This window comes from Pinus tabuliformis, chromosome X (assembly GCF_031772625.1).
Source record: "Pinus tabuliformis cultivar Carrire ecotype Pingquan chromosome X, CPIR1, whole genome shotgun sequence".
Classification (NCBI taxonomy): Eukaryota; Viridiplantae; Streptophyta; class Pinopsida; order Pinales; family Pinaceae; genus Pinus; species Pinus tabuliformis.
Genome location: NC_142308.1, coordinates 866,099,198 through 866,124,823, shown reverse-complemented (window position 1 = coordinate 866,124,823; position 25,626 = coordinate 866,099,198). Strand labels below are relative to the sequence as shown.

Here is a 25,626-nt window from a genome sequence, read left to right as displayed (position 1 = left end):
ACTAAAAATTTTGAGTAGATGACTGGGAAAATATAAAATTAATATGAGCTATGATACCATGAGTGGGAAAATGATGAGGGAATTACAGGATCTGTATTACAAAATCCTTTCCATGAAAAACAAATTTAAATACAATCCTCTTCTTTATTTCCCAAGAACTAATTAATTATGAAGGATTGGGTCATTGGAGCAATAACCCTCATAAATATCAAATTTGGGGTGGAAATTGCAATGTTTCTTTACAATTTACTAGAATAGATGGGCTAAAAACATTCCACTCATTTTGAACTTGACCCATGGATTTCCTAGCAGGTTGAGGTAAATGTGGGACTATACAATAGCATACTACATTAAAACAAACAAACAAAAAGGAAAGGAGAAGAGACCCACAAATGGAAAACTTCTCTGAGACATAAATTGACATAGAGGGATTCATCCATTAACAAAAAAAGAGATGGGACATATGGGTTCCCAAGTAGTGAGAATCATGAGTGGAATATTTCCAGTCTTGAGTGGAACAATAATTGAAGAAATATGGGTGCCCAAATATACCCCAAAAAATGCAATTTATGGATTGGAATGATGTGAGTGTGTTTTGGGACCCTAAAAATGAATTATTCCCATCAAACACTTGCAAAAGGGATCTAGACCCTAGCTAGGTAGAGTGGGTTGAATTTCGATGTGTGTTGGTTGAACATGACAAGCAAGAGTTGGGGAGATCACTAAGGGACTTTAGATCAATGAAGGGATTCCCTTATTTTCTTTGTTATCCAAGGAAAAAGGCTTTTGGAGATGACAAAGGAATAGACTCAATTGGGAATAGAGATCCTTGACTTTACTAAATGTGTGAAGGAAAATTTCTTTCACCTATCCCAATTATCCATTAGTTATCATTTTTCCCCTTGTGGTATCATAGCCTGGATAAGTCGTAGCTAGTTGTATAAAGTTGACATACAACTAAGCCTATGGTTGGATGGAAAAGGCTACTTCTTAGTCTTGTTCCATGTTGGAATTTTAGCTTTGTGTTTCCTCTGTACATTTTTTTATTGTTAATTTGATTCTTGAACAAATAATAAAGTTTGTAGTGTTTAAATCTCTAATAATGAAAATTGGGTTATATAATTATGGAATCTACAGATATCCATGAAAAGATATAAATTTATGTTTAAGTTTAATGTATTTCAACATGAATGTATATTACTCCAACTTTACATGATATTTTGGAAATAAATTGATGTTTGAAGTAAAGAAATTAATTTACATAATCCTCTTGGGTGTTCATGTGTAAGGACTTGCATAAATTCTTATAATAATCCATTAAAGTAGAGAAATATTTTGTAATGCATATATATATATATATATATATATATATATATGGATTTTTTATACATTAATAAGAATGGAATTCTTTGAAAGAATTTTACCCAATTGTGATCTTTTGGAGCTCGATGCATAGAATGCATATAAATTCGATTTAATTCCTCAATAGAGAGATAATGTTCTATAATGCTCAATTTAGATTCTCCTAGATTTGTTGTAGAGATTTCTAAAATCTACTCCATCAGAAGTCAAGAGAATTTGTGAAACGTTTACTAGGTAAATATTATAAATTTCACTAATTGTTGATAAAGTCATGTGCAAATTTGCAGGTTGGATAAAGTTTTCAAAAGGTAACACATAATTTTTTACAATGGCCAATAATTCCATCGAGTATTTGGTGATTTAGATAAGGTCAAATATTAAATTTTTTCATTGACATATAATACCATTAGGTGTTCAACAATATGGACAAAGGCCAAATATTATATTTTTTTAATGATCCATAAAGCCATCAGGGGTTTGGTGATTTGGAGAAAGGTCAAACATCAAATTTTACCAATGGCTAATGAGGCCATCAACAATAAATTAAAGTTTTAGGTATTTACTTTATTGGTAGTGAACAAAAATGTTTGGAGTTTACCTCATTGGAAGATTAATATAAATTTTGGGGTTTCTTTCATTAACAGTTCACAAAAGGTTAGGAAATTTACCCCATCATTGATTAAGGAAATATGTTGGGTTGTAGTATAGACAAATTGTAATTTATCTTGGGTTATAATGAAGCTTTTATCATTTTGGAATCTAGGATGTTGATTATGCCCATACTTGAGTTTTATTTGCATCTAGGATTTATTTATTATATAATAATGGTGTTATATACATTTTATGTGGATTTTTATGGTAAAAAATTATTTAAATCCCACTCATACAAATACATGTAAAGAAAATTAATTGGGTCAGCCAATGACATGGTGGGGTTGGGTGGCCTTGGAACTAACTCAACACCCCATTTAGTGTGACACTTGGATGGGGATGTGAAATGATTTTCCATGTGGTGGTTGATCAGTATTGTTGACATGGAAGCAAGGGTGAAAATATTTAAATGACCATATCTCAATGATCCAAACTCATATTTTAATAAATTTTATATCAATGGAATGTTATTAAGAAGTAGAAGGTGGTGGTGGTATTAGAAAATAATTTTGAGTCAAATGAGAAAAGAAAAAAATCGATACACATTACCCTTAGCAAGGTATGAAGGGGTTGGGTGTGTTACAATGAAGTATCTCATTGTAAATGAAGTACTTACAATGGTTGAATACTTCACTTGAAACTCTTATTTCTCTCTCAACAAGACCAAATCTAACTTTCTCTCATGAAAGAATGGCATATGTAGTAGCATTATATAACCATGACATTCTCTCAAAAATAAAAGGAAATACTAGCATAATTGTGAATTTATCTCAACCATAAGTTGCTAAACAGTAACAAGTGTTGCTTGGAAATTTAGACTCCTACCAAAGAAGTTAGAAAATACATAATGAATAATCAAACTTATTATGTCTAGCTACATAAGTAATAAGTATTCTTTGTCAAAACATAACTCATATATAAGAATAGTATATAAGTAACGAGTAATTATTTTATGTACAAAAGGAGAATAATGCAAATCCATATTGTTAAAATAGGTTATATTAGCAAAATGTATGTCTACATCGTAATGAACAGGCAAAGAGGAGCAACATTGAAAGATTATATCTTGACCAAAATTAACATATTCCCATTATTAACACCACATAGTTGTCAAAAAAAAAATTATGGATTTCAATGGACACTTTATTTTATATTATTTACAACACAACTGCATAAAACACAATTTTGACAAAAGATATAATTAATCAAGACAAATGTTATGCAACCAACTCACAAATAGATAGATCAACGACTTAAAAATTATCCTCTTTGAGGGGGAAACCTCCTTTACATTACATAAATGAACAATTCTTGGATGATACAAATGATAAGACCTCTTTTGTGTATATATAGGAGTCTAAATTGTCACAATATAATCAGAGCCTACATAACAATAATAATGTAAGGGCACAACAATAACAATAGTGGGCTTCTATGGGGCACAAAAATAACAATATGGGGGATACATGAGCACAACAATAACAATAAGGGGGTTACACTAAGAATAAAAATAAGGGGGCTACACTAGTATTATAGGGACCTAACATGCCCCTCTCCTTCAAAAAAGTGTTTTCCTCAATGCTTGAGTAGTTCTAGATGCTTCTATATAAAATGCATATTTCTTTTTTATAAGACTTCCTTTGTATATATAGAAGTCTAAGGGGTCACAATATAATTAGAACCTACATAACAATAATAATGTAAGGGCACAACAATAACAATAAAGGGGTTACACTAGTATTATAAAGACCTAATAACAAACCTTTCAATCTTACTAATACAAAAAAGTGGTTGGGAAAATTCCTAAGAGTCTACACATTATTATAACTTAAAATCCATAACCCAATCCCTTTTTATTGAGGAGTCTAGCTATGGATTAAGGTACATAATCCATGATATCACGAAAGAGTTCTAAAATATGTCAATTTTAATAAACTATTTAATGAAATCTAGTTCCTATTGAATACTTTATGAAACAATCTATAATACAAAACTATGAAAGTTTCATGGTGTTTGAGTTGCAATTTTTTTAACGAGTGTTACATTAAAATATTGATATAAGAATTGATAATCTAGATCAAATATTCATTCATTCAAAAACATGCAATTTAAAGAAATAAAAGATAAGAAAGTATTATTATCAAAATTAATCTATCTTTTACATTAGACATATACAACATGTAACATGTGCATCAAGATGAGAAAAAAAGGAAAACCCAAGCTAAACTAGATGTCACATTCATATACATTTGAATTAATAGTTATATCATGTTCAATCAAATTTTTGTCAATAATTTTCAAAGTTTTATGCAAATATTGATTGTATTTAACTGATCATATGGATAAACTCTATTCCTCTAAAATCTCAGGGAAATGCTATGAAAATTAAATATTTTATATTTCTATAAAATGCATGATAGGAAAATCAATGAAGAAAAAGATAAGCTAAAACCAAATTTTGTATCATTTAGTGAGAATATGTTAAATTGTTTGTTATGCATTTTTTTTCAACTAACATGTAGCACTACATTATCTTTATTCAATGTAAATATGCTCTGTAACCAAAAGTCACATAACATATAAATAATTCTTGTTTCTTTTTTTCTGTAAATATCCCACATGGAATTTGTTTTAGGGTAGGAAGTACATCATGCAATATAAACTCTCTAGCAGTGCATTGTACATTGTACAATGTTGTTGTCAATGTTTCAAATGATATCATTTACACAATATTTTTAAATGAAAAAACAATTGTATTGTGTTTCATATAGTCAATTATTTTTCCCTTTAATAATTTAGATGCACTAGTAGGAAAATTACAAATAGGACATGTATGTTTAAGACCTTCAACTTATTTATATGACATAGGAATTAATATATTAAGAAATACATATAAATGTTTTTAAATAATTATGTATATCAAATCCGTGGTGAAGTTTTATGTTGATACATAAAACATTTATTGAGTTGGTTATTCTTTTCAACTCATATACTACTACATCTATCTTGAGCTCTATTATAAATGTTTGATTGTATTGTGTAAAAGATATTTTATTTTATTTCTTCTCTCTTGGTTAAGCATCCAGAGAAATTCAACTTTCTATAATTGTGTTCCATTAAGGTAAATAAATGTTCATCTGTCTCAAAAATGGGAATTATCACATAAAATATCATAAATGATATATAATATGATCAAATACATACTATCATTCGGAAGTTTAAAAAATTGGAAATGAAAAATTGTACCATTACTTCATTATCATTTGAGTCGACATCTTTTTAATGTAGATTCTATTGCAACCCCACTTTTATAGCAAGCATGACAATAACACTAATTGTCCTAATTGGGTATATGTATTTTTTTTTGTAAATTATTTATTTTTTGTGGTTGGCATGAAGTTGTATTTGCTACAAAATGTAGGAACTATTTCAACAATGCTTAACTCATTGAGTGATAAATATGTGTGCAATCATCGGAATTATAACTAGTCTTTGGTAGTAATTTAAAGTTTGTACTCGATATTCCATGATGAGATATAATATTTTACTCATGTCTTTTAATTAGGTGAGTAGGGATAATAAATGTAACTATCATCATTTTTTTCTCATCTATCATATCAACATGTTTGATTCAATTGTTCATATTCTATAGGTATGTGTTGTATATGACTATTGTGTCTTCAATTCCTTTATCAATATCGCATTTGGGATGTAAGCTTCAAATTGTGTACATTTTCATATACGTGTTACCCGAAATATTGTTGATGTTGTGCATTATGTTGGTTGTTTGACTAGACTCTTGAACCAAAAATTAAAATTGTATATGACATTGATATCTTTACTATGGAATAGAACAAACATCGAGTAATAGAAATATAACTTATGAATTATAATATCTATGTTTACTAGTGTTGTGTTTTTTGTGATGCTTGGCTACTGATATTTTATTTCTTTGTCGAAATTTTCCTAATTTAAACATGTGTAAATTTTCTATGCAAGAAGCAAGTGTGCATAATATTTTCTTAACATCTGAAGCATGGAAAATTTCAATGTAGTTGGTCGCACACCCACACACAAGGTTTTAAAAAAGCATTCATTGGCTCGATAGTCATTATCAACATACATCTTCAAATCTTGTGGCTGAATTTCTTCTCATGTCATTTCTGACTTCTTCATATTTTTTCATTATTGTATTTGTTTGTATGCTTGCAATGTACGTGAAAATAAGTTATTGTATAGGAACAATATACAAGATACAATGGTAACAAGTAATAAGCAAGTTGCAAATCAATACATGAAAGAAAAATTTAGAAGCACATATTTTTTTTCACATTCCATGTTTGTGTTTTCTTTTTCCTTTTTTCTAAATGTTAATGGTTTTTTAATATAATCTACACTGCATAAAGTATCTAGATATGTAAATAAACTTTAATAAAATGCAACACAGTGTCTCTCTCTCTTTCCTTCTTTTTCTCTAAGTACTAATATACTATATGAACCTTTTGTCACCTATGGAATAATCTTATAATCCAATGCAAAGGAAATATGGACATATATTTTGGTTTAGTATGAAGCCAAAAAGAATTTGTAAATATGTTAAGAGGATTATGTGATTTTCTAAAATGATTTATATGTATTTCTTTTTTTCAGAAGCAAAAAAACGTTGGTTTTTCTTATAAATACGAGTACATCAAGTATGCATATCTCCAAAGTTATAGTGTGCTTATATAGTGGGAATATTGTACCAGATACTATAACCCAAGTGGGAATAAGTCACAGTTTCCATAATCAAAAAACATAGAAATGCCTCCCTCTAAAAAATTATATAAAACTAAGCATATGCCATGTGGATAGAAACTGGAATAATATAGTATGTCCAAGGTATACAATATCAGCAATAGGAAAATATGTGTTATCTTGCACCAGTGTGCATGAATAACTAGAGGTTGTCTAGATTAAGCCAAAACAAAGAAAAGAAGAACAATGACATGGATTAACAACTGGGGATAACAATGTTGTCTTTGACAATGATATTTTTTTTGAGCTGCAAAGTGAAGTGTATCATACCCACCTCTGAGTTAATGCCAATCTTTGACATAACATCTATAATGGATTTGTGTTCCCTATGGATATGTTGAAAGGTAATGTGATGGAATGATAGCATAAGATATTCAATGTGGTAGATTCAGCCCTGTAGATGTGGATGAGAGATATTAGAAATACCCTTCATGTTATTGATAAGATCCTGTGAGTCTCCAAAAGTCTATATGCTTTGGATGTCAAGAAACTTTGCAAACCATAATAAACCCCATAGTGCGATGATTTCAGCTCACATGTTTGTGCCTTTAACCCTTGAACAATATAATTTGAACTATTGTTTTATGTTCATGTGAAGTCACACATCGCATCCACAAGAGTCAGCTTGTGCAACTCCATCAAAATATCTTGCAGGGAAAGTGTTGTGTGGAGGGGAGTTTCTAAATCCAATGTTATTGATCGATGTCTACTTCTTCTTCAAGAATGCCATCAAAAATACAATTTTATTACAAGATTATTAATATTGAGTGGCATATCTTCAAAAACAATGGAATTTCTAGCCTTCCAAATTTTCCAAAAGATAACGAGTGTAATGGTAAGTTGGTCCCTAGTTCTCCCACTCCACCATAACAAACAAGAATCTATAGAGTCATGTACTGATAGAGGGAAATTAAAAAGGTTTGAAATCTTTAACCATACCTGTGCAGTGATCTGAAAAACCAATAGGAGATGGAAATTTGTTTCCGCTGCATTCCTACAAAGTACACATCGACTAAGTCCGCTTACACATATTTTCTTCAGGTTCTCCCAATTCAATGTCTTGTCCTTCCAAGCTAGCAAAGAATATAAGATGATCTTGTATGGGACCTGCGTTCTCCAGAAATTTTTGAACCAGCATTTGTGTTGTAGATTGTGTGAGATACCAATAATGAAGAGTTATGTGTCAACAACAGATATGGACCCCTAATGTAGTAGGCCTTCCCACACGATTTGGTCTCCTCTATCATTTTTGCATAAGATCGATCTTCATAATATGTCAGTATATCTATCCCACACCACTATCGAAACGCCTCTCTAACCAATTTCCTCAACTTTCTTCCATATTGGAAAGTTGTCATTCCATGTTTTAATAGCCTGAGCAAGGTAAATTATCCCTTTGGAATTTAATCTGGCAATGAAATCACCTATACTAAATGAATCCTCCTCCAAACCCAAAATGTGATCTCTACCTATAGTAATGTTGTTCCCTGTGCCAAAAGACCAATGAGTGTGAATTAGAAGCCATAGTTTGATTTTGTTGAAACTTTCCCAAATGGGAGATCCGATCTTTTTCCCGATCAGGTCGTCGTGCATCCACACTTTCGTCTTAATGTCACCCAGGTATTTTTCTCGAATGATGTCTCCCCACATACATTCGTTGAATAAGTCACACCATAGAGATTTGATTAATAAAGTCCATCCAAAAACTCTTATGTTTAGGATCCCCAACCCCCAAATTGCTTTGGAATCATGAGTCTATCCAATCTGATCAAATGATATTTGAGGGTTTTTCAAGAGCCTGGCTAGATGAAGTTTGTCATAGTGCAACAAAATTTGTTAATAATTGTGGTAGGGAGATAGTAAAGGTGTTCCCAGTACACCGTAAGTTGTTGCAACACTGATTGTGTGAGCGTGACTCTTCCCCGAGAGTCAAACAACAATGCTCCCATCCAACGATTTTCTTATGAAATTTATCAACAATCCATAACCTGCCATTAACTCCGTAATTGTTAGGTTTGATATTCAAACCCATATATCTCATACCCAAACCAGTCGATTGTGTGGTCACGCCAAAAATGTTGGCAATGTGATTTATCTCCACCTGATGACCTTTAGCATATAATAGCATAGATTTTCCTTTGTTTATCATAAGTCCTGAACCGTCATCGAACCTACAAAATATATGGTGTAATGCATTTCATTGCAACCTGGAAAGAATTCCGAAAATCAAAATGTCATCAACAAAAACACTGTGTGAAACATTTATGCCACGTCCTAGGGAAAATCTAGTAAAAATGTTCTCCATTCTGGAAACTTTAATTTTATGACCGAGGCCATCCATGACTAGTATAAATAATAGGGGTGATAATGAGCAACCCTGACGTAGTCCCCTTCTGGTACCAAATAATTTGGTGGGATATCCATTTATAATAACAACATATTGAACAGTGGATACACAAGCCATAATCCACTTTGTAGTTTTCATATCCAAACCAATTCTTAAAAGTATGATGCAAAGGAAAGCCCAATATACACAGTCATACGCCTTTTGTAAGTCCACCTCCATAACCAACACTTCCATTTCTTCGTATGGATGGAATTAAGGCATTCATGTGTTGTGGTGAAGGTGTCATGAATCAGTCTTCCATGCAAAAACCCATATTGTTCCCGAGAGATGTAAGTGTAAAGAGTCGACTTTAATCAAACCGTTATGCTCTTGGATATGAGCTTATAAATAATATTACACAGGGAGAAGGACCTGTATTCCTTAAAGGATTCCAACTTATTTTTCTTCGGTATGAGGGCAATGAATGTGGAGTTGATGGCCCCTGGAATTTGTCCCTGAATCCTAGACTCTTCAACCATAAGCAATAAGTCTAGCCCCACATGCCCTGTAAAAGAATTCAAAGAAAGAGACAACTTATTTCTGGATATAAGTAGTAGAATGTGCCATGTTGCCATTGGAGTCTCTAATGCATCATATTGAATTGATGTTCCTCCTGTGCTTTGCATATCTGTGAAAAAAACTATGTTTTTGTCCCCCTCTTTTAGCCATAGTGCTCTTCTCTTCAAGCACCGGGTGACTTTCTGTATGTGCAAGATCTTCCTCTTTTTTTCCTCCATATCCTTTGTTTTGTTGATAAGATCTAGAGAGGGGTTCCCATTATCCATGATCTTACCAAGTCTCGCAAATTCCTCCTTGATTTCAATTAAGTCCTTAATCATGGTCCTTTTCTTAATTTGTTCCCATTTACGTACCTCTAATTTTAAGGCATGAAGTTTCTCATGTATGGCATACATGTGAGAATTATTTGTTGTTCGGTGCGATGTTTTCCAGAAGGATTTAACCAAATCATTAAAATCATCATCCTCAATCCAGATTCTGTTAAATTTGAAGGGCATACCCAAACACCACTCCTCTCAATTCAAAATTAACAGCATGGGAATATGATTAGAGACATATATCTTAAGGACATCAGAGCGTAGGAAACCCAATCTCTCTACAAGGTTTTCATGGGCCAAAAAATGATCAAGTCTCTTACCAATATGTTGGGGACTAGCCCGACCATTATGCCATGTCAGCACAATGGGGAGGGGTCGAATGTCCATCAAGTTGTTATCACTGAAAAGCATCTGCCATGTCGGCACAATGGGGAGGGGTCAAATGTCCATCAGGTTGTTATCACTAAAAATCATCTTCCATGTCGGCACAATGGGGAGGGGTCGAATGTCCATCAGGTTGTTATCATTGAAAAGCATCTGGATTCTATCCCCAAGGGGATCCTTTCTACAGTGTGAGCCCCAACATTCTTCCATGTAGTGGCATTGAAATCTCCAGCAACTATAAGAGAGCCAATTTTTAATAGATCTAAAGCATCCAAGTGATCCAAAAAATAAGTACAATCCTGATAAGGGGCATATAAATTTAGGAGATGTAAATGACCAACAAGTCCCCGGAGTCTTCCTGAAAGGAAAATACCTGCAAAACATTTATATGCCTGAAAAGTTGTCCAGAGAAAATACCTGCAAAACATTTATATGGCTGAAAAGTTGTCCAAAGAAAATACCTGCAAAAAATTTATATGCTTGAAAAGTTGTCCAAAGAGGATCCCATAACATCGCCAATCCACTAGATAATCCCATTGAGTTGACTGCCACCATATGCCAATCTGGGAACATTTTTCGAAAGTACTCAAGGACCCAATGAGAAGTTGTCATTGTTTCCTGTAGTAGAATGATATAGGGGCAAACAGAGGAGAAGAGATCTCTGAGGGAAAGGAATTTATGTGAGTCCCCCAGACCCCGCATGTTAAGGGATATACATAACGTCATGCTTCATGCAATTCAGGCACAGTTTCTCTAAGGGCCTGAGGGTCGAACGAAGTACAAATGCGAATTTCAATGAGGGCTGAGGATCCAGGGAAAGATATGGGTTTGATTTTAGGGTGGCCCCGGAAATGTCGACGGGCCTGTCCCCTCTACAACGGACAATTGTATTAAGGGTCGAGTTAGGAATGATGGATGAGGATGGCTTTGACTGCCCACGATGGAGATGGATAGGGCATGTAGGTCCTGGGAAGGGTTCGCGAGGAGAAATTATATGTCGCTGCCCACTGAGTTTCGAGGAGAGGAATAAAGCAAAGGTGGTATAATGGGAGAGTTATCAGAAGGTAGTCTGGTAGTATGGGGAGATTTGTCTGATGTACATAGTAGGGGTGGATGATTAGTAATGGGCAAAGACTCAGGGGGCATCAACGATTTAGTCAGTGAGGACGAGGTGGTACAGGGAAAAATGGGAGGAGAGGAGTGTGGTGGAAAGTGAGCAGGTTCCAAAGGCAGGGGAGATATTGCATCTTGACAAAGATACGAGTCAATTGTATCAATAGGAAAGGATCGAGGGGAGGAGGGTAAGGTTGCAGGAGAGGAGGAAGTTCGGTGCCCAGTCATATGAAAATCAGGGGATGAGGGGTCAGCACTAGGAGTGTTACTTGAGTGTTTCAACCGATTTTCTTACATATTTTGACTAGCACCTCCATATCCATAGAACGTCTATCGTCAGTCACTCGGCCAACACCACCCTTTGCACAAGATCATCTACCATTAGCCTCCCTTATACTGAGTCACTGTGGAAATCAAGCCATGAGATGCCCCGTGTGGTGACAAATAAGACATCGAAATGGTATGCTCTAGTAATCCAATCTCTGATGGATGTGAATCTGCTCCCAGGCCAAATCAATAAGTTCAAGGAGTCCTCCTAAGAAGCCCAGCTCGACCAAGATCCAAGAAATTCTTTTGTCCACTGAGAAGATACCCATTCCTGCATCTTCGCTTCCTGAAGGTCTGAGAAATACCAATGCTCCACTAGCGCATTTTTTGGCAAGCTAGTCACATGGTCTAGAAGGATGTCATATCCAAAACTTAAAAGCTTTGTTTGAGGAGAAGTCCCAATCACTTTTCTTTGATGTTTTGCCTTAGAAACCAAAGGAGGGGTGAAAAACAATTCAGGGTGTCGATGAGTTGCATGCTAAAAAAGTGTCCAGTCATCACCATGAGCGTGAACATGGGAGAAGTGTTTAGTCGTGCCAAGATGGGGAGAAGTTTCATGTGATGAATATGACAAATGGACATCAGGAGGGGGTATGTGAGATGGATCCTTTAGTGTCGTGTGGATAGTCAATAGAATGCCATGTTGGTGTGTCAATTCAGCAGCAAGGGTAGCTTGTATAAATGCCTTGTGTTCTGATGTGTTGGATTTATATAGGTCAGACAGTTCCATAGGCCCAGGGGTAGTTGAGACAAGAAAAGTGAAAAGACAGGTCCGACTCAAACTTGCACAGTAGGAAATAAAATTGGGGATTAGGGAGGAAAAGAGTATTATGAAGCAAATAGTAAAAGTGTTAGGTGAGTAATCTCATATATCTAGGCCTCAGAAAGAAGACCAAAGTACCACGAGTCCCATCGAAAGGAATTAAAATATACAAAAATTCCCACGGTAAGTAGATCCCAGAGCCACCCCATCATCGTTTTAGATCCCAAATTGGAAATATAATGAAATCAATAAGGAATGTCCATTACGCCAACATATATACCTAAAAAACAACCTCGAGGAATGGAAAAACAATTGCTATTATCCAAAGGAGAATCACAATCCTAGTATAGACCCCATAAATTATGTCTCATAGATCGGCCACCAACCTCTCATAAGTAAAGTCATAACAATTTGAAAAAAGTCGAGGTCGGAATAAGGTGGATTTGTCCAGCAAGAGGTGTCAGAAAATATTCGTGACCCTAGAAACCCAAAGAATTGAAAACAGGGAATGTGTAGAAGATACCTAATGTGCAAGTATGTGGATACCCCTAATCCTTCATCCTGCAACAACAACAACAACGCAGCCCAGAGAAGTCCACCATCTGTTGCAACATCTAATCCCAAAATTTTTACAAGGACAAGATATGGTGAAAGAGCCAATCGACTTCCTCCAGAGTATGGTATAATTTGTCATTTCTAGACAAGTCCTAGGGTCTGGAACAGAGTTGGGGCAAGAAACTTTAAGAATTTTTGTCCACAGAGGCATATGGTCGCCAACGGTATGGTCTCAATTGGTCCCATATAATACAATGTATAATGTATATAGCACAGAGGAAGATGATAGCTATATGAAAAATTTCGGATGTGAGGAGGGAAAACATGACAGAGAATGATTTTTAGTCCCAATCGAAAAATAAAGGAAAGTTATGGATTCAATCGCAAATCCTCTGGGAAGAAAGTATGTAGGAGACCGTGAGAAAATAGACGAGTATCCACTGACAATCTAAGATAATGGACCAATAGTGAGGATATAAGGAAGAAAATTTGGGTGTCCAAAAAACGAGGTTGTTAAAACAAAAGCTCCAGAGGTAATGTCCACTTATCCTTTTTAGAGACCTTCAGCCCCAACCTCCTTTCGTTTTCTTCAGTGGGTACCCTTCTGCTACCCCAACTCAATCCAAGAGATGGCAACCAATATCCACCTTTATTGCGTCTCCCTCACGTGCAGGAAGTCTCTATGTCTAAAATCAAAAGGGACATTCTACCTAACAAAGTCAAGAACAAAATAAATTATATCATAATCATATCAATATGTATCTAATATAAATATTTTGTAACATACATTAAGTATTTTTGACCATACATGATTTGTTTTGTCCAATAAGAAGTAGAAAAATTATAATTCCACATGTGGCTTTTTTTTCTTTATTCTGTAATTCCTTTGTAACACATCAATATTAAGGATGGTGGTGATGGACTTAGGGTTTGAAACCCTGCAGACTTTCGACAGAGATCAATGCAAGGTGCAACATGGATATTGGAGCACATGGTGATAGGAGTCATCCAGTAGTGGACAGGTGGACTGTACCTGTCACCATGGCTGGGTGCTTTCGGAATAGCGCAGGAAGAAAACGAAAGCATAGGATCGAGGAAGAATGGAAATGTTTTTTACTGTACAATTTATTCGTTTTGGTGATAGTCTTCAGCTACACGTGCCCGCAGAAGGAATTAACAACTATCACAATCGGCAGAGGTCACAAGCATCATACAAGGGAGGAAACAATGGTCAACCAATGGGATTTTGTTGATTTGGACCCTGAGTCTAGCGACATTTTATTGGTGTGGGGTTTGGATGTTACCGAGAAAAATATTGAGAAGTTCATTTGTCTAGGTGGGCTTCCAGCTGGGACGTGGAGAAGTTCGGGTGAGGACTGGAGTCTCCAAGGAAGTGTTTTAGGGTTTTTAGAGGAAAATATATGAAACTCCAAAGAACATGCATGGGGAACTGACGAGAAACCAGAGAGGTCGGCTTTTGAGAACATCTCAGCAGTCAGTGCAGCGGATGAGGTAGATGGAAAACTTGTAAGTGTTCAAAACCCTATGGTCTTTTTTCAGGCGGGCTGGAAGATGTGGCTATCAGTTGTGGGTATAAGGGTAAGGAGGTTCTGAAATATTTATTGGTACAAGACCTGGGGCTCTCAGAATTAATTCAGCCCAGAAACCTACTCTATGTTTTACTTGTTTGAACATATAGTACATTGAATGCTTAAATGCATATACAAATGTAACTTTTTATTGCCTTAATAGAAAGTTTGATTTTTTTTCCAAGGGAATTAATACAAAAACAAAAAACAAAAAAAATCAATATTAAAGAATCCTAAAATGATTATGGTCTATTTCAAATGTAAATTACATAATTCTTTTGCAATTATTCCATTATTTCAATCAAAGTTGCGAGTCAACATAAATATTATGTTAAAAATTGCAACTCATGAAGTATTACATTTTCCAATACTGTCTCTTAATTTTTTTTTTGGAATTCATAAGTTCCAAGGTTGTTATATGTTATTTTTACTAGTATCATCACTCTATGTTTAATTCAATTTGATAACCAATTAAACTTTGCAAATTGTTTATTTGGATCATTTGTTACAAGTTGCAAACAATTTTTATTGATATATTCCAAATCATCACTTGTTTGACTATTTATATGCATTCTATCAATAAACATTTTGTTCATCTAGTGCATTGTATTATGCCTTTCATAGCACTTATATTATCTTTCTAGAAGGCATGTCTTATTGTTTGCATATTGATTGTAGGTTGTTCAAATACTAAAGGATCCTGAATGGATTATTCTAGGTAAATATCATTACAAAATATCATATCAACATTTTCGAAGTATTTTGTTTGCATGTGATTTATGTTTCTAAGTCAAATGTCAATGGAATATAAGATTCAACTTCTAGTCAAAGAAATTTCAAGTATGAAAACAAGTTGTAGTTATTGACAAACTTTTGATAAGGTGTGCTAAGTTTCTTTGTTAAGTGGAAAAAAATTGGCTTATTAAAGAAATTAAAAATGTGGAATGGGTTGTTTTTATAATTTTAATTACATGTAGCTTTTCCTATATATGTTAATATCAGTCCCTTTGGTTTAAGAGGGTTGTCCATATTGTACACATCATAGATCCATATAAGCATTTGGAATATTTCTTTTGTTCTAAATACTTTTCCTATTTATGCTCCACATGTAAGGAGGAGGTACATTGTTTTGTGTGTGTTTTTGCATTTCTTTTAGCTCAATGTTTTTTACAATTGCTTATTGTTATCTATTTAGTATTCATTTTATTTTATTTTGTAATATTATTTTCTTTTAGGGAAGAATGAATTGTTTATGACTTGAAACACAAGATCGGCCATATTGTACACATCATAGATCCATATAAGCATTTGGAATATTGCTTTTGTTCTAAATACTTTTCCTATTTATGCTCCACATGTAAGGAGGAGGTACATTGTTTTGTGTGTGTTTTTTCATTTCTTTTAGCTCAATGATTTTTACAATTGCTTATTGTTATCTATTTAGTATTCATTTTATTTTGTAATATTATTTGCTTTTAGGGAAGAATGAATGGTTTATGACTTGAAACACAAGATTAATGTTTTTTTCATATTGGGTCATCATCGACATTAGAAGTTTGCTTTTAATCATATTTTCCACAATGAACAATAGTTTTTATTATTCTATAATTATATCATTTTTTTTCTCAATTAGTCTACTTTTATATTAGTACAAATAGATAATACAGCAAGGCCGAAGCCTTGAAAGTTCTAGCCATTAAAATGGCATTCTAGCAAAACGCTCTTGACAAATTGACAATAAGACCTGCTTGTTTGTAGTTCAGCTGAAAACTGACCCAGACCTGCGCTTACATCGACCATACAGTAAATAAGACTGACGCTTACATTGACCATACAATAAAGAAGAACTGATCCGTGCATAGTTTCAAGACCGACATTTGCTTTGCCAGCTATGGGCATTTTCCAACCAAAGCATAGACACGAATAGACACGAGAAGACCGACCTCATTGGCATGCGAGGCCATTTTCGAGTCATTGTGAAAGGAGCTGGACTACGGCGATTACCGATGGCACCTGTGGGCTGCCCCTTGCCCACCATCACCATCCTTATCGTACTGGCTCTCTGATCAACCCCTCTCAGCCTGGAGTGAGTAGTCTTGTTGCACCAGAGTGGTGCATTCATTTTTGAGTTGTTCATCATTTGAATCACTGAGAGGGCCTGAGAAGTAGAGAATCTGCTGGTTGACCCCCTGATTGGCCAATCTATCTGCCACTTTGTTGGTTGTGCGCCTTATGTGCTTGAATGTGATGCTCCGGGGTGTCCGCAACCTTTCCTCCATTTGCTCCAATCTACTAAGTAATCTCCAACTTGTGGCTATTTTAGATGTTGGGGAACCTGCTTGTATTCTGATGACCACTGCTATTATTATGAGGGAGTCTCCTTCAACCTCAAGAGGATACAAGTTTTCTTGCTCTGCTATGCAGATTCCTTTCCAAATTCCTTCCAGTTCCGCTGCATTGTTGGTATCGTTGCCAATATTTCCATGGTAGATATATCTGATTGTGCCCATTTCATCTCTGAAGACACCTCCGTAGCCAGCTGGCCCGGGGTTTCCTTTAGCTACGCCATCAAAATTTAATTTGAACGAATTGGGAGCAGGGGGGGACCAATTTAGTGGAGAGGTAGAGCTGGAAGGGGAACTGGAGTTGATTTGGACCAGAGAGGTGAATTCCATGTTCCAGGCCTTTAAGATGAGGCGTTCCTGAGGGAGTTCTGGCAGGTCCGCTGGTTGCCATTGTCTTGTTGCCAAAGTTTCTTGGAGATTTTGCTTGAGGAGAAGCCATAGAGAGTCGATGGGTTTGCTGGTGTTGTTGAAGACTCTGTTGTTTCTCTCTTTCCATAATATCCAGTAAAAGAAACCTGGGATAAGGTTCCACAGCGAATTTAACAGAGAGCTTTGGAAGGGTTGCTTTGGCCAATTTCTGATGGTTTCTGCAATATCTCCCTGTCATTTTCCAGATCTTCTGTTGCATTGATCAATTTTCTCCCATAATTGAGTGGCAAGAGGACAAGTGTCCATTAAATGCAAAGCAGTTTCTGCGTTGAGGTTGCAGTTAGGACATCTAGAAGGTCCTATGAATCCTCTCTTTTGCAGCTTGTCCCATGTGAGAATTCGTTGTTTGCATAGAAGCCATAAGAAAGTGGAGACCTTAGGCCATATTCCTGGTTGCCAAACCTGGTCCCAAAGCTTATCTTTGTTTTCCTACGTGGGTGAGTAGCATAATTGGGGTGCTTCCTTAGTGGTAAACATACCTTTAGGCATGTGACCCCAGCGAAGCTTGTCCTGTTGATCCGAGTGCTTGATTTTCCTTTGATTTAGCTCCTGCTCGATCTCTGTGTAGGTTTCCCCTTGCCAGTTAGCCTGCCAAGTGCTTGCTGATTTCCAACGCTGAAAGTCATGAGATGATTGTTGTTGCCAGAATTGATGAATGTAGATAAGATCAACGTGATGCATATATGCTTGCCACATTGGCTTGTGAAAGAGAGACGCTAGTTTTGGGAGCTGTTGCCATGAATCCTCCCAAAATCTAGCTGAGGTGCCCGAATGAACTTCCCAAAAACTGTGTTCTTGTATGAAGGCGTTGTGGAGATTTGCAGCGTTCCAGATCAGGGAGCCTGGAATTGTGGGGCAAGTTCTGATGAGGTCCTTCCATTGACTTCCTAGCACATATTTTTCTTGCCAAAGACGAGCCCAAGGTGTGTGTGGTTTGGAGAGCCAATTCCACCATATTCGGGCTCCCATTGTATTGTTGCTATGGAGGGGATCCCGCAGTCCTAACCCACCGACTGCTTTTGGTTGGCAGACCTCATTCCAATTGACCAGTGCCCATTTCCTGTTGAGACCAGAGGAGCCCCACAGAAAGTTTCTCTGCAGATTGCGGATGCTTTTGAGGACCCATTTAGGAGCAGCTAAAATGGAAAAGAGATAAAGGGGCATTGCCTGGAGAACGGATTTGATGAGGATAAGTCTGCTAGCCATATTGAGCGAGCGAAAAGTCCAGGAGGAGAGCCTGGATTCCAGCTTGTCTATGAGGGTTCTCCAAGAGGCGTGTTTAATGGCTGAGTCCAAGAGAGGAGCTCCCAAGTATTTCGAGGGAAGCGTTGCAATGGAATATCCCAAAATTCTTGCTATATTTCTTTGAGTAGGGGCTGGAGTATGAAAGAAGAATAGCTGGGATTTGGCGGCGTTGATTGAGGTGCCAGAGGCTTCAGAAAAGAGAGAGAGCATAACTTTGAAGGCAGAGGCTTCTTGAGAAGAAGGATGGCCGAAGAGCATGGTGTCATCTACAAACTGTTGGTGAGATAAAGGGTGAAGACCATGAAGTGAAATGCCTTTCAGGGTATGAGAGGAGATAGCTGAGTGAAGCAAACGACTGAGGCCTTCGGCCATTAAAACAAAGAGAAAAGGGGAGAGGGGGTCCCCCTGATGGATACCACGGGAAGGATGGAAGGGCTTTGAGGGAGAACCATTGAGCAGGATCGAAAAGCTGGGTGAAGAGATGAGATTCATGATCCACCTTGTCCAAGTTGCATTAAAGCCAAACGCCAATAACATCTGATGTATATAATTCCAACTAAGTTTATCAAATGCTTTTGAGAGATCAAGCTTCAGAATCATACCTGGCTTTTTTAGAAGCTTCAGAGAGTGTATCACTTCATTTGAGAGAATTATGCCATCCATTATTTGTCTCCCTTCTACATAACCTGTCTGCTCTGGCGAGATGAGAAGTGGGAGGAGAGGTTTGAGCCTATTGGCCAAAACTTTGGATATGAGTTTGTAGATGACGTTACACAGTGCAATAGGCCTATATTTGTCAGGCGTATTTGATTCATCCCCTTTGGGAATTAGCGAAGGGAGAATCTAGTGCATTGATCGTGATTCCTCCACTAATTCCCAAACCTCTGTGCTAACAAGCTCCCAAAATTCATGAAAAAAGTTAGCAGTGAACCCGTCAGGACCGGGTGCCTTACCATCCTTGATTTGAACCATGGCATCTTCCACTTCTTTCATTGAGATGGGTTGAAGCAACTTATTGTTGTGGTCCTCCGTAATGATTTTAGGGATGAGCTGTGTAATTTTTTGAATGGCTTGATCTCTGCTTTCTGGTCGTTCCCTTAGGATTTCCTGAAAGTATGCTTGGAATTCCTTTTCCATTTCTTCATGCTTTTCTAGTTTTTCCCCTTGCTTATTATTGATGAATGCGATATTGTTATGCATCCTTCTTTGGATTGTGGATCTGTGGAAAAACTTCGTGTTTTTCTCCCCCTCCTTAAGCCATCGAATACGGGACTTCTGCCGCCACAAGGTTTCTTCTTGCTGTCTGCGTGTCTCAATTTCAGTCCAGAGGATCTGCTCCTGTTGCGCCCTGTCTTCTGTTCGCCCCTCCATGATAATCTTCTGTTGTAAAGAGCACATTTGCTGCTCTAGCTTTTTTCGTTGCTCAAATATATTGCCGAACTGAGTACGATTCCAATTTTTGAGAACTTGTTTGAGGTTTTTTAATTTCTGTTGGAACTGGAACATTTTGGCTCCTTCAGAGGGTTTGAAGGTTTTCCAGGCCTCCTTAACCACTGCTTTGAAGTTGGGATTTGAGAACCAAAAAGCCTCAAATCGAAAAGGTCTGTTGCTTTTTGTACCTGGGCACGTCCATTGTAACATAATGGGCCAGTGATCGGATCCTCCTTGAGGCACGATAGAGGCGTGAAAATCCCCTCCAAGGTGTATAGCATTATCCGAAATAAGAAAGCGATCCAGCCTTGAAGCAATATGCTGAGATCCTCTTCGTTTATTGGTCCAAGTATAGATTCCATTTGAAGTATGAATGTCCATAAGATGGTTGTTTTGAATGTAATTTCGGAAGCCAATACTGTCCCCTTCTAATTTCGATCTACCGCCACTTTTTTCCTCCAGAGCCCTGATGATGTTGAAATCGCCACCTCCAATCCATAGCGGAAATTGTCTATTCTATAATTATATCATTAATATTCATAGAGTTATCCAATTGCTCAATTGCACTTTCTAGATCATCCCATGCAGGATTGATGTCATATGTAAATTTTTCTTCAATGGTTTTGATTGTTCTCTCATGGAAACAATATGTAGCTTATCATGTAGCCATGATTTTTTTTAATTTGTTCTCACTTTTTTTGAGTGGATCATATGGTAGTGTTTCTCTGTGAAAAAATTTCCATTGTCATTGTGTTTGTTTTATTCACAAATGTAGGTTTTAACCTTGTATAAATAATTATTACAAACAAATTCTTTATTTAAACAAAAAAATATGTAATGGAAAACATACACATTAACATAGATATTTTATTCTAGAAACCCAAAGTCGAGAAAACCAACAAGTTTTTTTTTAATATATTCTTTTGTAAAATCTACAATACAATATGTCCCCAAGGGGCAGCTCAATTGGTAATCCAAGATATGTGAAATTGTTGAAACTCGAGAGACCCAGGTTCAAATCCCCCTATTGTGACCTAGGCTATAAGGAGGAGGACATATCGTAGCTAGCCAGAGGTTTACTGGTAGTTACGTTTCAGACGGGTTGCTGGGTTCCTCTCGGTTACAAAAAAAAAAATCTTTAATACATTATATGTCCTACAACGTCCATGAACCAATAAGTCATTTATCTTGGATTAGAATACAATTAGCTCCTTAGATTTTCAGGGTAGGAAAAATCAGGATACAACAGCTATGTTTACCTACTTGGTAACTCCACTATATTTTCTTTAGAACTCACCACTATACCACAAAACATCTAACTAAATTCCATAAAAACACCTCACATATTCCCTATTTTGTGATCAGATATTATTTACAATCACATTCTGGCTTGTACAAAGGAGACACACTGAGAGTAACCAGGATCCTGAACGTTTTGTTTACCATTACAAATAGTGAAATAAGGCTCTATAGGTAGATTCCTCTAAGACTAGTATACCTAAGCCTATCCCTCATCATTTTCCCACCGTGATCCCACCACTTTGTCAAACATAAACACCTCAAATTGACACACCCTCCTCGTACCCAACATAAGGACAACCCAAGTCAGAAATCCCTCCTCACAAACTGGGAACTACACCCTCATCCATACCCTACCCAACTCCTGCGCCAACTAAGTGAACCAGAACCCCAATATCATCTAGTGCAAGAAACATTATTCTAAAGCATATCATGGCAAGACAAGGTCCACCCTACAATCGACATAACCTGCCCAATCAACCATTAGGCTAGGTAACAACCCATTATGTACCCCTAGCCTTACCTCATACTTTACAGGACATTCCTAAGCATTATCTGAAACTCCTACCGAGATTCAACGAGGAAAAAAATAGGACAGTTGAAGAACATATTAGTGCTTTTCAATATTTTACTAATAACTTCATGGTAAGGAAGATGGTGTGTTTACGAGGCTCTTCATACAAACCTTGAAAAGAGATGTGTGTGGATGGTTATGTATCATTCCTCCTCACTCTCTAAACTCATGGGATGAATTAGAAAGACCATTTTGTGCACAGTTGGGTGCGAAGAAAGACTTCCAATATTACCTCATAGAATTTTCAACAGTTAAGAAGAAACCCTCAGAGAATGTAGAGGAGTTTACTATGAGGTTTAACAAGGTCTATAAAAGTATCCCAAATGAGATAAAACCTACACCCACTATCTCCATGGTAAATTATGTTGTAGCCTTTGAACCTGATTTGTTCATCATCCTAAGAGAAAGAAAACCCACAACCCTAGCAAACATGCAATTTGACACAATTGAAATAGAAGAAAACTTAACTACTACTGGAAAATTAAGGAAAATTGAGACAGGGGATGAGAACTATGGTGTAGAGAAAGAAAAGTGAAATGGGAAAGACAAAGGAAAGAAGAAATTAAAGGATGATCCTAACCACTCCACATATAATAAAGACACAATAGAAGAAAGGATTAAAGAAATGACTAGACTAATAAGGAACTTATCTAATAAGGTAGTTAGACTCAAGTCAAAAGGGCCAAGTAGAAATTAAGTGCCACCACCCAATAATCCTAATTTCATTTGTAGGCCTTTTTAACCCACAATCAATGCAGAGAGAAAAGAGGCTCGATGATTAGCCAATTCAACCCATAATTAGAAGGGAATTGAACCCACAAATCGATGAATTCTCTGATGAGTTGAACCAAGACGAAGACATAAATTGGGTGGGAGATAAATACCCAAAATTTTATATCACAGAAGTCGATTATGCAAATCCCCTAGCATTACAACAATACAACGACTCACAGGATGATTATGGAATTCCTACTACTCAATATCAATGATTCATGGATACAATAATGGCCAAACTGCAGAGGAAATACAAACTAGATCCTATAATAGGTAGACCAGCCAAAGAAGGATGTCAAAATAAAATTTTTATGCCCTCACTCAACCTAAAGCCATCCCCTTGTGCCAATCAATATCTCTTGATGACCTAGAAGACTCACATAGACCCTCGCATCAGAGAAGTAAGGCCAATCAAAGTTCCAGTCCCAACCCATATGAGGTAGTAAGGAAACCACAAGAGCTCTTATAGCCTAAGACACAGCTCGAACCAACCAAAGAAAATGGAAAAAACACAATCTCGTTGTTCAACTTAGAACAGTAGTTGAGTAAGATAAAGGTCCTAGTCCCTTTGTTAGAACTAGCTCAAAATCCAACCTATCAGTCTCACATGTAGAATTTCATGAACCCTGTTGAATTATCCTCTCACAATGATACCTTGAATATTAAAAAGATAACCCTACTGTGGTATGTGGCCCACATGTAGAGGAATAAGACAATGATAGCCATACATTCTACATCACCCTCAATGTCCATGATAAACTTCTTCACAATTGTATGTTGGACTCAGGTGCATCTCACAACCTCATGCCCAAATCAGTCATATTGGAGTTAGCTATATGCATTACCAAACCTTACAATGACCTTTATTCATTTGATTCTATAAGGGTCAAATGTTGAGGTCTCGTCAAAGACATAGTTATACCGCTCAAGCAAATCCCCATCAAAAGTGTAGTCATGGACATCGTCATGAGTGACATTCCAACGACCTATGGCATGTTACTTTCTATATATTGGGTTGAAAAATTAGGCAAAACCTTGTAGATGGATTTATCCTATGCAACCATACCTATTTTTGGAGATCAGGGGAGGAGATTGTACAAAGATTCTAAATTCCTATATGTTGTAAGTGTTGCTGAAAAGTCTAAAAATCAACTTTTATATGTCATAGAAGAATCCATGGGTTGTTACAACTTACTCATGAACCCAGAGACAATAGCAGAAGTAGATGAACTCCTGCTAAGATCAAGCAATCACAGGTCCCACATTCAATTTGGAAATTGTTCTTTGATGGAGCATGCTCAAAAGAAGGGACATTAGCAAGAGTTCTCTTAATACCTCCCACGGTCCAAAACATCTCCTCGCCATTTAAACTATAGTTTGATGCCACGAATAACGTTGTCAATGTGAGGCATTAATTCTAGGGTTAGAGACAACAAAGAAAATTGGAGTAGGAAACATAACATCATTAAGTGATTCTAAGTTGGTAGTATTACAGATAAGAAATATATACACTACAAAACACCCCAAGATGCGGTCATTAGGGGAGTTTTGAGGTCTAAAATGGGCCTCCTAAGGAAATTATAAAATAATAGTGGAAATAATAAAATAAAATTAGATGGAATCATCAGATTTTAGAGGGAAAAAAGAAAAAACTATTTTTTCAACTTATCCCCCTATGGGTTTACTCAAATTTAGAGTGGAAATACTCGTTGGATGCATAATTTGATTCCTCATCCAAGGAGTACCCATGTTGCATACTTTTGATGGACCCTGCTACACGAAAAATGAGAAATACATGAAAAATGTGATTGCAATAACAATTTTTCATGAAGTAGGGTCCATCGAAAGTATGCAACATGGGTACTCTTTGGATGAGGAATTAAATTTTTCATCCAAAGATACTCCCGCTAGAAATTTTAGTAAAACCTTAGGGAGATAAGTTGAAAAATGAGTTGAAAAAGTAGTTTTATTATTTTTTAATCTTTTTACTTTTTTACTCCAAAAATGGTGAATCATCCCCCATGGTTGACATCATCATCTTGAATCCTATTGGTTCTTACAAAGTTTATTTTGGTTGTACATTTTTCTTAGGAGGCCCATTTTACACCTCAAAAATCCCTAATGCCTACCGTAATGCAGTATGGGAAATTATTGAAAATTATTTTGTTGTGTTTAACATTATAACCATGTGTCAAAATGAGAACCAACGCGAAGATGCATTAGCAATAGTTGCTAGAACTTTTAAGCCACCTCCAGAAATAAAATTGAATCACGAAGAAGAGATGATGTATAGACCTTTTGTGCCTAATAATATCAAGTATTGGCAAGTGTTTGATGATGGTAAAAACTTAAAGAGGTTTTCAAAACTATTGGAATAGTTTTCAGCCATCAATATAGATCATGAAGACTAATCCCTTGAAACAAATCAACATGAGATAAAATCACAAAGGGAGATCTAAGTTTACTTAATCAAATCTGGGGCCACAAAGTGATATATATAAATAATAACTTTATCCCAAAGGGCTAGTCCCACTAGTACAAATCTTTGACCATAATGATATATCTTCCAAGCATACTTTCCAATCAGTACCTGAAAACATGGAAGAGCATAATCTTGGCACATAGACAAATCCTCAAAAAGTCAAGCTAGCCAAATACTTGGAGCCATTGTGTAAGGAAAGCTAGGTGGAGTCATTTCAACAATTTAAAGATGTATTTATGTGGAGTTATGAATATTTGAAAGCATATGACACTTCTATAATACAA

At 36.2% G+C, this 25,626-nt stretch overlaps 1 protein-coding gene across 1 annotated transcript; it reads right to left on the bottom strand.

The window, feature by feature from the left end:
* Window positions 1–16,829: 16,829 nt before the first annotated feature.
* On the bottom strand, window positions 16,830–19,154 carry LOC149142450 (uncharacterized). Its single transcript, XM_089451485.1, has 2 exons — window positions 18,017–19,154; window positions 16,830–17,623 (listed from the first exon to the last, which is right to left on the bottom strand). The coding sequence occupies exons 1-2, from the start codon at window positions 19,152–19,154 to the stop codon at window positions 16,830–16,832; spliced, it is 1,932 nt and encodes a 643-aa protein (XP_089307611.1).
* Window positions 19,155–25,626: the final 6,472 nt, after the last annotated feature.